General features: G+C 45.6%; 1 protein-coding gene across 3 annotated transcripts in view; it reads left to right on the top strand.

Moving 5' to 3' along the window:
- The window catches only part of ATP9A (ATPase phospholipid transporting 9A (putative)), a 174,864-nt gene that overhangs the window by 33,352 nt on the left and 126,985 nt on the right, over positions 1-14,527 (top strand). For 2 of the 3 annotated variants that reach the window (XR_008496086.2, XM_054467116.2), the window contains exons 2-3: positions 6,151-6,295; positions 10,293-10,406. Coding sequence is in view for 2 of the 3 variants with exons in the window: in XM_054467116.2 (XP_054323091.2) it covers positions 6,151-6,295; positions 10,293-10,406 (259 nt within the window). In the remaining variant the exon portion in view is untranslated. Of the gene's footprint in view, positions 1-3,695; positions 3,758-6,150; positions 6,296-10,292; positions 10,407-14,527 lie in introns of those variants that run through there. The other variant, XM_054467117.1, reaches the window with a different exon arrangement.

Raw genomic sequence — 14,527 nt, 5'->3', positions numbered from 1 at the left:
GGTGCATGGCAGCTACTTCTTGGCACTCAGCTAAACTGTCCGCTCACCTCCCTGGCCACCCACTCCCGGAGCCACACCCCTTCCCCATTCACTCTCTGGCCCCTGGCCTTATTTTCTTTGGAAGTTGTTTACTGTCTCCCTCCACTAGGCTACAAGGTCCATGGGAGGAGGACCTTGTCTGTCCTGTTTGCTACTGAATGCCCGGTGCCTAGGCGAGGGCTGGCCACTGTGCAGGCACTCAGGGCACACTTTGGGAATGGAGGAGTGACAAAAAGGAAGCTGCTATTACTTGCTGTGTTGTTGTTACTAAGTGTTCAGTATATGTTGACTTGAAATACTATTGACTTGAAAGTCAAATAAGTCCTGTATTAAAAGGTGTAAGTTATATTCAGTGCAGGTGAAAACTGAATGAATGTGGTAACAATCAAATTGGTTAAATGAGATGGGCTTTTGGCTCAGGTAACACAAAGTTCTTATTTTATCCTGTGCCAAACACTGCAGTTTTGCAATGAGATTGTGAGGAAGGAGAAGGCAAGGATTCTGTTCCAATGTTTGGTCCCAAAGGACCTACAATAGTACTTTGTACCAGGTAAGCACTTAATAAAAGAATGCTTACTATTATGAATTTAGCTGCAGAAACATTTAGTCCCATAGACAATATGTGTAGAATGTAAAAAATGCAAATCTTACTAAAATAATATACAGGAAAAGTTCTCCCTACTCCTTCCTCCTGAAAGGGAGCCAGTGTTATTAGCTCGTCATGGAGATTGTCTGTGCTCATGCAAGCATCTCCCTGCATGTATGTCCTCTTGCTTTCGTGCAAAGAATAGCATCCTGCACACACCTTTTAGCCCCTTGCTTTTCGGTTTTGTGTATTTTGCAGATTGGGTCATTTTGTGCACACAGGTCTATTTTATTCTTTTTTTTGTTTGTTTCCCCTGCCTCAGGCTTATTTGTACAAATAGCACAGGAAGATACCAACCCCATGCAGACGGCAGCCCAGAGGTCATACCAATCCTTCTGTCCTCATGTCTGCAGACGGAGATCTCTACTCTGAAGCCTTTTAGGGGCCTGGGCACTTTTGAGAGCCTGAGCTGGAACTGAAGCTGGAGCTGTAGTCTGGGCCTTGGTTTGATTCTTGGCCTTTGGCCAGCACAGCCTAAGACCTTAGCAGTGCCGGCATGAGCATGCGTCCCAAGTTTGGAGTGGGCAATGTAGGCAAGTTGATGAATTTTGCTGCCGACACCCTTTGAGATCTTGGGCTCTACCTCTTTGGACTTTACAAGGATCTTGATAGCCTCGACGTGTGCACTCATGGCCTTGGTGGTGTTGGCCTGCATCTTCTTCATGCACTTCTTCTTGTACTTCTTGGCAAAGTGCATGTTCCTCAGGAACTTGGGGTTCACCCACTTAAGAAAGTCGTATCTTTGTGACTGGGATTTCTTTTTTTTTTTTTTTTTTTTTAATTTCTTCTAAAAAAAATACCAAAATGGGATACACGTGGACTGGGATTTCTTGATGCCATTTCTGTTCCATTTTCGGGACTGGTTGTGTGTGGTTGTATGTGGACTTGGACATGTCTGCACTGGAACCCACAGCTCCCGAAGTGCCTGGAACCGGAAGAGGACCTTATGCTTTAGAAGGGGTTAGGAATTTCATTTATGGCTTATCCCTGTTTATTTAACCAGTCTTCCTTTGATGGACAGTGTTATGGTCTGAATGTATCCATTCCCCCTAAATGTGATAGTTGTATAAAGTGGGGCATTTAGGAGGTGATTGGGTCGTGAAGGCAGAATCCTCATGGATTCCCTTATAAAAGAGGCAGGAGGGGCTGAGTGCAGTGGCTCACACCTGTAATCCCAACACTTTGGAAGATGAGGTGGGCAGATCACTTGAGCCCAGGAATTTGAGACCAGCCTGGGCTACATGGTGAAACCCCGTCTCTACAAAAAAAAAAATACAAAAATTAGCCAGGTGTGATTGTGACTTGCCTATAGTCCCAGCTACTTGGGAGGCTGAGAGGTGGGAGGATTGGTTGAACTTGGAAGGTTGAGGCTGCAACAAGCTGAGATCATGCTGCTACACTCCATCCTGGGCAACAGAGTGAGACCCCATCTCAAGAAAAAAAAAAAGGCAGGAGGGGTCAGGCATGGTGGCACAACTTGTAACCCCAGCACTTTGGGAGGCAAAGGCGGGAGGACGGCTTGAGGCCAGGTGTTTGAGACCACCCTGGACACCATAGTGAGACCCTGACTCTACAAAATATTAAAAAATTAGCCAGGCATGGTGGCACATGCCTTTAGTCCCATATATTTGGGAGGCTAACGTAAGAGGATTGCTTCAGCCCAGGAGTTTAAGGCTGCAGTGAGCTGTGATTGTACCACTGTACACCAGCCTGGGTAATACAGTGATATTTTAATTAAAAAATAAAAATTAAAAAAAAAAAGGCCAGGTACAGTGGCTTATGCCTATAATCCTAGCACTTTGGGAGGCCAAGGCAGGCGGATCACGAGGTCAGGAGTTCAAGACCAGTCTGACCAACATGGTGAAACCCCGTCTCTACTTAAAAATACAAAAATTAGCCGGGCATGGTGGCGCACGCCTGTAATCCCAGCTACTCAGGAGGCTAAGGCAAGAGAATGGCTTGAACCCAGTAGGCGGAGGTTGCAGTGAGTGGAGATCGTGTCACTGCTCTCCAGCCTGGGCGACAGAATTAGACTCTGTCTGGGAAAAAAAAAAAAAAAAAAAAAAGGGCATGAGGAATGGGCATCACCAGATACTGAATCTACTGGTGTCTCCATCTTGGACTTTGCAGCCTCCAGAACTATAAGCAATACATTTCCTTGTTTGTAAATTACATAGTCTAGGGTATTTTGTTATAGTAGCAGGAAGGGACTGAAACAAATGGTTAGATTTGTTTCCAATCTCTAGCTCCCACAGTGCAGTGAGTGACCTGTACTTTGTGCATATGCACAAAAGTGATAGGCTAAGTAATTAATAAATAGCGTAACTGTAACCGGATAGCTTGATGTGTGGAAACTTCTGCTAAAACAAAACAGAACAAAAATTTTGTATAAACAGTCAACCTGACAGTTTGTGTTTCTCTTAAATTCATTTTTCATCTTTTATTAGAACCGTATAACTATGAAAACAGTCATTACTAGATTATTATAGGATAGGGAGAGAATTACTGGCTCATAGAGGAGTCTGTCTTCACCATCCAGTAAGGTTTCTGCAAATACAGTGACACGCTTTCTGTCAAATGAATCTTCCTTCCCTTCTCTCCTCCTTCCCCTTTTTCTCCCATCCCTTTCCTCTCCCCCTCCCTCTTTGCTTCCTCCATTCATTCAAAATGTATTCAGTTTGAGTGTCCACTGATGGCCAGCATGGGTGATTTGCACTTGGGAGCAGGAGTGGCGAGAGTGGTTGGACTCCTTGAGGCTTCTGTGTGTGTCTCTGGCTTTTGGACAACTTAGAAAGGGGCCAACAAGAATGAGTTACTAGAAGTGAAACCTTAGCAGAGCCACACTCCACCATGAATGCTGGTTTACTGGAATGAGGATGCTATTTTTAAGAAAGAGCATTGTGTTTCATCATGGAAATTTTGAGCATCTGAGCAGGCAGCCTGCTGGCTCGCTCATCTTTAAGGTCCTGATGGACAGAGGCTGTGTTTTCTTAGCTCTGTACCCCAGCACCCACCAGGTCCTGCTCTGTGGGAAGAAGGGAGGAAGGAAGGTCTGTGGTGGACAAGTAATATGTGAGTTGTTGGTTTCACCTCAGCTGGCGACATCCCAGGGGGCTGGCAGGGCTGGGACCTTGCCTCAGCCTTTGAGTGCTGGGGCAGTGAGGTGAGCGGTCCAGTGAGGGACGTTTTTGTTGCAGTTTTTCAGGAGCTTGCACTTCTCAGAATGCCTTATTTAATAAAGCTCTCCTGAAGGACAAGATGCCCTTTTTGGGGTCCTCAGAGCACCTTGTTTTGCCAGAGCAGCCCAGATTCCTAGGTGTTCCTTTGCCTTGTGGGAGGGTGACCTGGGAGTGGGGTGCTGATGTTGGCACCAATGACCTGCCCTGTTGGGAAAACCATGTTGGGGGTGTCCTTGGGGTCGTTCTGCCGACAGCTGGTGTGCTGGCTTCTCTCCGGGTTATATCGAGCTCTGAGACATCATCTTTGTGGCTTGCTCCTCTAATGTGTTGCTGAAAAGGAAAGCTGGGGGTGGAGAGGAGATTCCCCCGCTCCCCCTTTTCCTTTATATAGCAATGTTGGTGGAACCAGCAGCTGTGACAACATGGGGTGGGGAAAAGACACTAGGCTTTGGAACAAGGCTGACACAGTTCAAGGCCAGACCCAGCTGTTTCTTACGTCTCTGAAAACTTGGGTGCTTTAGCTGTTCCAAGCTTCTCTTTTTTTTTTTGGGAGATGGAGTCTCCCTCTGTCACCCATGCTGGAGTGCAGTGGCATGATCTTGGCTCACTGCAACCTCCACCTCCCGAGTTCAAGCTATTCTCCTGCCTCAGCCTCCCGGGTAACTGGGATTATAGGTGTCCGCCACCACACCTGGCTAATTTTTGTAATTCTAGTAGAGACGGGGTTTCACCATGTTGGCCAGGCTGGTCTTGAACTCCTGGCCTCAGGTACTCCGCCTGCCTTAGCCTCCCAAAGTGCTGGGATTACAGGCGTGAGCCACCTCGCCTGGCCCAAGCTTCTCTCTTATCTTTGAAGCATAGATGTAATAATAGTACTTATTGTGATATATTTATTTTCTTAAATCCTTTTATTCTAAAATAAAGCCTACCTTTAAAAAATTATTATTATTTTTATTTATTTATTTATTTGAGATGGAGTCTTGCTCTGTCGCCCAGGCTGGAGTGCAGTGGCAATAGATCACTGCAGCCTCCGCCTACTGGGTTCAAGCGATTCTCCTGCCTCAGCCTCCTGAGTAGCTGGGATTATAGATGCCTACCACCATGCCCGACTAATTTTTGTATTTTTAGCAGAGACGGCGTTTCACCATCTTGGTCAGGCTGATCTCGAACTCCTGACCTCATGATCCGCCTGCATCGGCCTCCCAAAGTGCTGAGATTACAGGCATGAGCCACCGTGCCTGGCTAAAAAATTTAATTTTTATCAGAGATGAGAGTCTCACTTTGTTGCCCAGGCTGGTGTCAATCTCCTGGCCCCAAATGATCCTCCCCCCTTGGCCTCCCAAAGTGTTGGGATTACAGGCATAAACCACCATGGCTGGCCGAATCCTACTTTTTGGAACACAGTTTTGTGCCACATAATGACATATCAACCACAGACCACATATATAACAGTGGCCCCATTAGATTAGAATACTGTATTTTTACTGTATTTTTTCTATATTTAGATATGTTTAGAGACACAAGTACTTACCGTTGTGCTACCACTGCCTGTCTTATTCAGTACAGTCTCATCCTGTGCAGGTTTGTAGCTGAGGAATAATAGGCTGTACCATCCAGCCTAGTGCATAGCAGGTGATAGCATCCAGGTTGTGTAAGTCACTCTAGAATGTTCCCACAGTGCCGAAACAGCCTAATGCGTTTCTTAGAGCATATCCCTGTCGCTTAACAGTGCATGACTGTAAATAATTTGCGACTGGGGACAAAGCATCTTTTTATTTATTTATTTATTTATTTTTTGAGACGAAGTCTCACTCTTTCGCCAGGCTGGAGTGCAGTGGTGCGATCTTGGCTCACTGCGACCTCCGCCTCTCGGTCTCAAGCGATTATGCTCCCTCAGCCTCCTGAGTAGCTGGGATTACAGGCACGTGCCACCATGCCCGGCTAATTTTTGTATTTTTAGTACAGACGGGATTTCACCATGCCAGCCAGGATGGTCTCGATCTCTTGACCTTGTGATCCGCCCACCTCGGCCTCCCAAAGTGCTGGGATTACAGGCGTGAGCCACTGCGCCTGGCCGGGACGAAGCATCTTTTATTTGGACCACAGCTTCATGGGAGCTTCTGCTCTGTTTTCTTGTTTCACTGAAAGATGAAGCCTCAAATATGGCTGTGGTCCTGAGCCAGAGAAGATGCTGTAGAGAAAAGCATTCTGTGAGGAGTGGACAGACATGAGCACAGCCTCGATGTGTGGGCGTGGCCTTGATGCGTGGGTCTTTCTTTCCCACAGGTGCTGCGAGTGGCTGAGATGCTGCGGTGGAGGGGAGGCCAGGCCCCGCACTGTCTGGCTGGGGCACCCCGAGAAGAGAGACCAGAGGTATCCTCGAAATGTCATCAACAATCAGAAGTACAATTTCTTCACCTTTCTTCCTGGGGTACGTGCAGGCAGGGACCATGTTCTTTTCTTTTTTCAATCACAAATACATGCGTTGGTACAGATGTTATGTCATGTCATGTCATGTCATGTTATTTTTTAGACAGAGTCTCACTCTATCACCCAGGCTGGAGTGCAGTGGCGCAATCTTGGCTCACTGCAACCTCCGCCTCCTGAGTTCAAGTGATTCTCCTGCCTCAGCCTCCCGAGTAGCTGGGATTACAGGCATGTGCCACCACGCCTGGCTAATTTTTGTATTTTTAGTAGAGATGGGGTTTCACCATGTTGGCCAGGCTGGTCTTGAACTCCTGACATCAGGTGATCCACCCACTTCAGCCTCCCAAAGTGCTGGGATTACAGATGTGAGCCACCTTGCCCGCTGGTACAGTCTTAAAAGATTGAGTTCCCTGTGGCAGATGTCGGTGACTTTTCTGTGCCACCTTAGTCCCTGGTTGTTCATCTTCCCTGGGTTTAGCACTGGGTAGTGGCGGGGTTGGAGGTGGGGTGGGGTGGAGGGGCCACCTGCCTTCTGTCTGCAAGGCTGTGTGACCCCACCTGCTCAGTTAGAGTAACTTCACATGTATTTGGTGTGCTAAGCCTAAGAATGAAAAAGACATTCTGGGGACCTAGCATTATGACCAAAACAGCAGAAAAGAATGTCAGCAGTGCTTAAATTCCCCCCCATCATGACACATGTAGTCAATATTGGCAAGCTGGGAGATAATAGCTTAGAGGAGAAAAAATAAAGATGCATTTTAATCTTGCCATCTATAGAGAAAATTTTCATTAATATTTTTGCTAATAATAAATGTTTCTGGTGGCATAACTCTTCCACATTAACTTACACTAATCTGTGGACATGTACTCAGCAAACCTTCCCCTCAACATGCACATAAATTAAATATCTATTTTTATCCAGCACAGCCTCCAAACACACATCAGTTGACGTTGAGAAGCAGCAGTAGCAATCAGCTCCAATGCAGAAAGGAACATAATGGCAGTGTTAGATATTGAGTGGTAGTACAGAGGCACAAATCTATTATATAGTCGAGTTCAAGGTCAATTGGAATTTTTTTTTTTAGAGACCAGATCTCACTGTCTTGCCTGGGCTGGAGTGCAGTGGCATGATCAGAGCTTATTGCAGCCTCAGACTCCTGGGCTCAAGCCATGCTCCTCTCTCAGCCTCCCAAACAGCAATTTGAATTTTTTTTTTTTTTTTTTTTTTTTTTTTTTTTTTGAGATGGAGTCTTACTCTGTCGCCCAGGCTGGAGCACAGTGAGCCATCTTGGCTCACTGTAACCTCCGCCTCCCGGGTTCAAGCAATTCTCCTGCCTCAGCCTCCCAAGTAGCTGGGATCACAGGCACCCACCACCACACCCGGCTAATTTTTTGTATTTTTAGTAGAGACGGGGTTTCACCATGTTGGCCAGGCTGGTCTCGAACTCCTGACCTCAGGTTATCCACCCACCTTGGCCTCCCAAAGTGCTGGGATTATAGGCGCCCAGCCATGAATGTTTTTAAGGGTGATTTTGACTATATTCACTGCTATGAACATGACCAACCATGAATGTTTTTAAGGGTGATTTTGACTATATTCATTGCCAGTTTCCTCAACTCCCCCCAACTCTCAGTACCTTAAGTGAGGAATAGGTTTATTCTCATTCATGGAAAGTCTGATGCAGACTAGGCCACACTCCTCCATTTCCTGGCTATGCCACCTGGAATATGTGGCCACCAAAGTCACCAGGGTGGCACAGGAGGCACCAATGGCTCTTAGCTGCCTTAGCCTCAAGGAGACACAGTACTTCCATTCATTACCTATTGGCCCAGACTAGTCATGTGGTCTCAGTCTGACTCTTGGGTGCATGCCAGTGGTCAAAATCACACTAGCACCCAGCTGCTCCCCAGGGGAAGATTTGACTGTGTTATTTTATGGAGTTAAGGTCATATTGTGGACATAATTTTTTTTTTTTTTTTTTGAGACAGAGTCTCCCTCTGTTGCCCAGGCTGGTGCACAATGGCGTGATCTCAGCTCACTGCAACCTCCACCTCCCGGGTTTAAGCCATTCTCCTGCCTCAGCCTCCTGAGTAGCTGGGATTACAGGCGCGTGCCCCCACATCTGGCTACTTTTTTTATTTTTTAGTAGAGACGGGGTTTCACCATGTTGGCCAGGCTGGTCTTGAACTCCTGACCTCCTGATTTCATCCGCCTCGGCTTCCCAAAGTGCTGGGATTACAGGCGTGAGCCACTGTGTGTGGCCATGTAACTTTTAAAAAATTATTTCTTATTTTATTTTTTGAGATGGGGTTTCACTTTTTACTTTTTGAGGTGGGGGACTCACTGTCACCCAGGCGGGAGTGCAGTGACATGATCTCGGCTCACTACTATCTCTGCCTCCTGGGCTCAATTGATCCTCCCACTTCAGCCTCCTGAGTAGCTGGGACTGCAGGTACATGCCACCACTCTTGGCTAATATTTGTATTTTTTGTAGTGATGGGGTTTTACCATGTTGCCATGGCTAGTCTCGAACTCTTGAGCTCAAGCAATCTGCCAACCTCAGCTTCCCAAAGTGCTGGGATTACAGGCATGTACCACCACGTCTGGACATGTTGTGGACGTAACTTTTTTTTTTTTTGAGATGGAGTTTTGCTCTGTCACCCAGGCTGGAGTGTAGTGGCCGATCTCAGCTCACTGCAACGTCTGCCTCTTGTGTTCAAGCGATTCTCTTGCCTCAGCCTCCTGAGTAGCCTACAGGTGCCTGGCTAATTTTTTGTATTTTTGTAGAGACGGGGTTTCACCTTGTTGGGCAGGATGGTCTTGATATCCTGACCTCGTGATCTGCCTGCCTCAGCCTCCCAAAGTGCTGGGATTACAGGTGTGAGCCTCTGCACCTGGCTGGACATAACTTTTTATCTTTCTTTTTGCACTCAACCTTATAGCATAAGCATTTTCCACGAAAACCTCCTCCTAAACAACAGAGCAAGACTCCGTCTCAAAAAAAAAAAAAAAAAAAAAAGAAAGAAAAAAGAAATAACACAGTCTGGATGCAGTGGCTCAGGTCTGTAATCCCAACACTTTGGGAGGCTGAAGTGGAAGGATCGCTTGAGCCCAGGAGTTCAAGGCCAGCCTGGGCAACATAGGGGGAGACCCTGTCTCTACAAATAGCAAAAAATTTAGCTGGGCATGGTGGTGCATGCTTGTGGTTTCAGCTACTTGGGAGGCTGTGACAGGAGGATTGCCTGAGCCCAGGAGTTCGAGGCTGCAGTGAGCTACGATCACACCACTGGACTCCAGCCTGGGTGACAGAGCAAGACCTGGTCTCAAAAAACAAAACCAAACCCCAAAACACACATAACATAGTTGATGCCCCTGTGTGCCCCTCCATGTTAGATTTTACTCCTTCCCCAGGAAGTAACTACTCTTCTGAATTTGGTGTTTACAATTTCCATGTATATAATTATTTACTCTTTCTTTTACAAATGATACTTTTATTACCCATGTATGTTTTTCTAAACAACATATGGAAGTGTTTAAGCTCTATGTGAAAAGTATCATGTAAATTGTATTCTAAAGCAGGAATTATTTTTTATTATTTTTTATTTTTTTTAATTTTCAAGGCAGAGTTTCGCTCTTGTTGCCCAGGCTGGAGTGCAATGGTACGATCTTGGCTCACCGCAACTTCCTCCTCCTGGGTTCAAGCAATTCTTCTGCCTCAGCCTCCTGAGTAGCTGGAATTGTAGGTGCCTGCCACCACGCCTGGCTAATTTTTGTATTTTTAGTAGAGACAGGGTTTCGCCATGTTGGTCAGGCTGGTCTCGAACTCCTGACCTCAGGTGATCTGCCCGCCTCGGCCTCCCAAAGTTCTGGGATTATAGGCGTGAACCAGCACGCCTGGCCGCAGGAAAAGTTTTTAAATGTTATTCATTTCCCACCAAATGTTCCAGATCTCATCAGACAAGCCCTGAATGTCTTTCTCTGTTGTCTCCCTCCATTCCAGGTGCTGTTCAACCAGTTCAAATACTTTTTCAACCTCTATTTCTTACTTCTTGCCTGCTCTCAGTTTGTTCCCGAAATGAGACTTGGTGCACTCTATACCTACTGGGTTCCCCTGGTAAGTTAATCGGCATTGTTTGTTCAGTAACCTTAGAGGTTTGGAAACAGAAAGTTCTTTGTTTCTCTCACTCAGGCATCTGGAATGGGATGGTGGCCTTGTAAGGGAAAGGATGCCCTTAGGCCAACACACTGGGAGTCTCTGGGACTTTAATGTTGAAGCTCCATTTCATATACCGCCTGGATCAAACTATAGCAAAGCCTGTGCCATTCATTTATTCATTTAGCTGTTGGGTCTTGCATTATCTCAACAAGGATTTATTGTATGTTTATTGTATATGGCACAAGTTTAGACTCTGGGAACACAGTGGCAAATGAGAAAGACAAATCCCCTGTCCTCATGGATTATATCACAGGTTGAGCATCCCAAATCCAAAATCTCAAATGGTCTAAAATCTGACCAGGCACGGTGGCTCATGCCTGTAGTGCTAGCACTTTGGGAGGCCGAGGCGGGAGGATTGCCTGAGGCCAGGAGTTTGAGACCAGCCTGGGCAACATGGTGAAACCCATCTCTACTAAAAATATAAAAATTAGCGGGGTGTGGTGGCACGTGCCTGTAGTCCGAACTACTTGTGAGGCTGAGGCAGGAGAATTGCTTGAACCTGAGAGGCAGAGGTTGCAGTAAGTTGACATCACGCCACTGCACTCCAGCCTGGGTGATGGAGAGAGACCTGTCTCGAAACAAAAACAAAAACAAACAAAAAATTCCAAATAAATAAATCTAAAATCTAAAACTTTTGAGCACTAACATGGGACTCAAAGGAAATGCTCACTGGAGCATTTTGGATTTCAGATTTTCAGATTTGAGATACTCAGCTGGTAAGGATGGTGCAGATGTCCCCCAATCTGAAAACATCTGCAATCTCAAACACTTCAGCTCCCAAGCGTTCTGCATCAGGGATGCTCACCTTGTATTTGAATTGTTTCCTGGGATCACATTTTCTTTTTATCCAGTGTAGAGTATTTGAGTTTGAGGGGTTGGAAAAGTAGCAGAATCTATGCTTTTGTGCATGTGATGTGTAGCAGAACCGAGTAGCCCCTCTCCTCTGTTCCTTCCCTCGCCTCCTTTTCTTTCTCCATTGATTTGGCAGATGGTGGTTGAGCACCTGCTGTGTGCCAGGCCCTGTGCTGGGTTCTGGGGGTGCAGCAATGAACAGAGTAGACAAATATTTCTGCCCTATGGGGCTGACATTCAGAGGGAATAGACAATAAACCAATAAACGAAATTGTTACAAATTGTGAAAAGTGCTCTGAAGGTAACAGAATAAAGTCGTAGGACAGATGGGGTATCCCAGATACGTTTAGTATTTTTTGCATGAATGAAGGTGAAGGGTAGGAGATGTAAAGGGGCAGCCTTAGCCTGTGTGGTTGTGAAAGGCCTCCTGAGGTGTGATGAGAAGGAGGAGAATATTCTAGGGGGCAGCGATGCAAAGGCCCTGTAGCAGGCATGTGCTTAGAGCATTTGAGAAACAGAAAGAGGTCCGATGTAACTGAGCTGTGGAGAGGGCAGAATGGATACCCTGTTTTCTCCAAACTGAGGTATTATGAAATGCAGTTGCTGTTTATATTCTCAACAAGTGGGACCCAGGGAGAACACTTGGATTCTCTGTTCGTAAATCTCATTAACATTTTTATTTTTATTTATTTATTTATTTATTTTTGATATGGAGTTTCGCTCTTGTTGCCCAGGCTGAAGTGCAATGGCACAATTTCGGCTCACCACAACCTCTGCCTCCTGGGTTCAAGCGATTCTCCTGCCTCAGCCTCCCGAGTAGCTGGGATTACAGGCGCCCGCCACCATGCCCAGCTAATTTTTTGTATTTTTAGTAGAGATGGGGTTTCACTCTGTCGGCCAGGCTGGTCTCAAACTACTGACCTCAGGCGATCCACCTGCCTCGGCCTCCCAAAGTGCTGGGATTCTAGGCATGAGACACCGCGCCTGGCTCTATTTTTATTTTTAATTAAAGAATTTGCTTTTAGGCCGGGCACGGTGGCTCACACCTGTAATTCCAGCACTTTGGGAGGCTGAGATGGGCGGATCAAGAGGTCAAGAGATCGAGACCATCCTGGCCAGCATGGTGAAACCCCGTCTCTATTAAAAATACAAAAATTAGCTAGGCGTGGTGGCGAGAGCCTGTAGTCCCAGCTACTCAGGAGGCTAAGGCAGGAGAATTACTTGAATCCGGGAGGCAGAGGTGGCAGTGAGCGCCACTGTGCTCCAGCCTGGTCAACAGAACGAGACTCCGTCTCAAAAAAAAAAAAGAATTTGCTTTTGGCCAGGCTGTAGTGCAGTGTGCAATCATAGCTCACTGTAGCCTTGAATTCCTGTGCTAAAGGAATCCTCCTGCCTCAGCCCCCTGTGTGGCTGGGACTACAGGCGCATGCCACCGTGCCTGGATAATTGTTTTTTAATTCATTTTTTTTCCTATAGGTTATTGGGGTACAGGTGGTATGTTGTTACATGAGTAAGTTCTTCAGTGGTGATTTGTGAGGTTTTGGTGCACTCATCACCCAAGCAGTATACACTGAACCCTATTTGTTGTGTTTTATCCCTTGTCCCCCGCCCACTCGTTCCCCCAAGTCCCCAAAATCCATCGCATCATTCATATGCCTTTGCGTCCTCATAGCTGAGCTCCCACATATTAGTGAGAACGTATGAAGTTTGGTTTTCCATTCCTGAGTTACTTCACTTCGAATAATAGTCTCCAGTCTCATCCAGGTCACTGCAAATGCTGTTAATTCATTCCTTTTTATGGGTGAGGAGTAGTCCATTGAATATATATACCACAGTTTATTTATCCACTCGTCGATTTATGGGCATCAATCTCTACTAAAAATACAAAAAATTAGCTGGGCATGGTGGCAGGCGCCTGTAATGCCAGCTACTTAGGTTGGTTCCACGATTTTGCAATTGTGAATTGTGCCACTATAAACGTGTGTGCAAGTATCTTTTTCGTATAATGACTTCTTTTCCTCTGGGTAGAACCCAGTAGTGGGATTGGTGGATCAATGGTAGTTCTACTTTTAGTTCTTTAAGGAATCTCCACACTGTTTTCCATAGTGGTTGTATTTACATTCCCACCAGCAGTGTAGAAGTGTTCACTGCATACACGCCAACATCTACTGTTTTTTGATTTTTAGATTATGGCCATTCTTGCAGGAGTAAGGTGGTATCGCATTGTGGTTTTGATTTGCATTTCCCTGATCATTAGTGATGTTGAGCATTTTTTCATATGTTTGTTGGCCATTTGTGTATCTTCTTTTGAAAATTGTCTATTCATGTCCTTAGTCCACTTTTTGATGGGATTGTTTGTTTTTTTCTTACTGATTTGTTTGAGTTCTTTGTAGATTCTGGATGTTAGTCCTTTGTCAGATGTATAGATTGTATAGATTTCTCCCATTCTGTGGGTTGTCTGTTTACTCTGCTGACTGTTCCTCTTGCCGTGTGAAAGCTCTTTAGTTTAGTTAAGTCCGAACTATTTATCTTTGTTTTTATTGCATTTGCTTTTGGGTTCTTGGTCATGAAATCCTTGCCTAAGCCAGTGTCTAGAAGGGTTTTTCCAATGTTATCTTCTAGAATTTTTATAGTTTCAGGACTTAGATTTAAGTCCTTAATCCATCTTGAGTTGATTTTTTGTATAAGATGAGAGATGAGGATCCAGTTTCATTCTCCTACATGTGGCTAGCCAGTTATCCCAGCACATTTGTAGAAAAGGGTGTCCTTTCCCCTAGTTTATGTTTTTGTTTGTTTTGTTGAAGAGCAGTCGGCTGTACGTATTTGGGTTTATTTCTGGGTTCTCTATTCTGTTCCACTGGTCTATGTGCCTATTTTTATACCAGTACCATGCTGTTTTGGTGACTATGGCCTTATAGTATAGTTTGAAATCAAGTAGTGTGATACCTCCAAATTTGTTCTTTTTGCTTAGTCTTGCTTTCACTATGCAGGCTCTTTTTTGGTTCCATATGAATTTTAGAATTGTTTTTTCTTTTTTCTTTCTCTTTTTTTTTGAGATGGAGTCTTGCTCTGTCACCCAGGCTGGAGTGTAGTGGTGTAATCTTGGCTCACTGTAAGCTCCGCCTCCCAGGTTCATGCCATTCTCCTGCCTCAGCCTCCCGAGTAGC

Source organism: Pongo pygmaeus, chromosome 21 (genome assembly GCF_028885625.2).
Source record: "Pongo pygmaeus isolate AG05252 chromosome 21, NHGRI_mPonPyg2-v2.0_pri, whole genome shotgun sequence".
Classification (NCBI taxonomy): domain Eukaryota; kingdom Metazoa; phylum Chordata; class Mammalia; order Primates; family Hominidae; genus Pongo; species Pongo pygmaeus.
The sequence above is the reverse complement of the archived record's forward strand: the minus strand, read 5'-3'. Positions and strand labels throughout refer to the sequence as shown.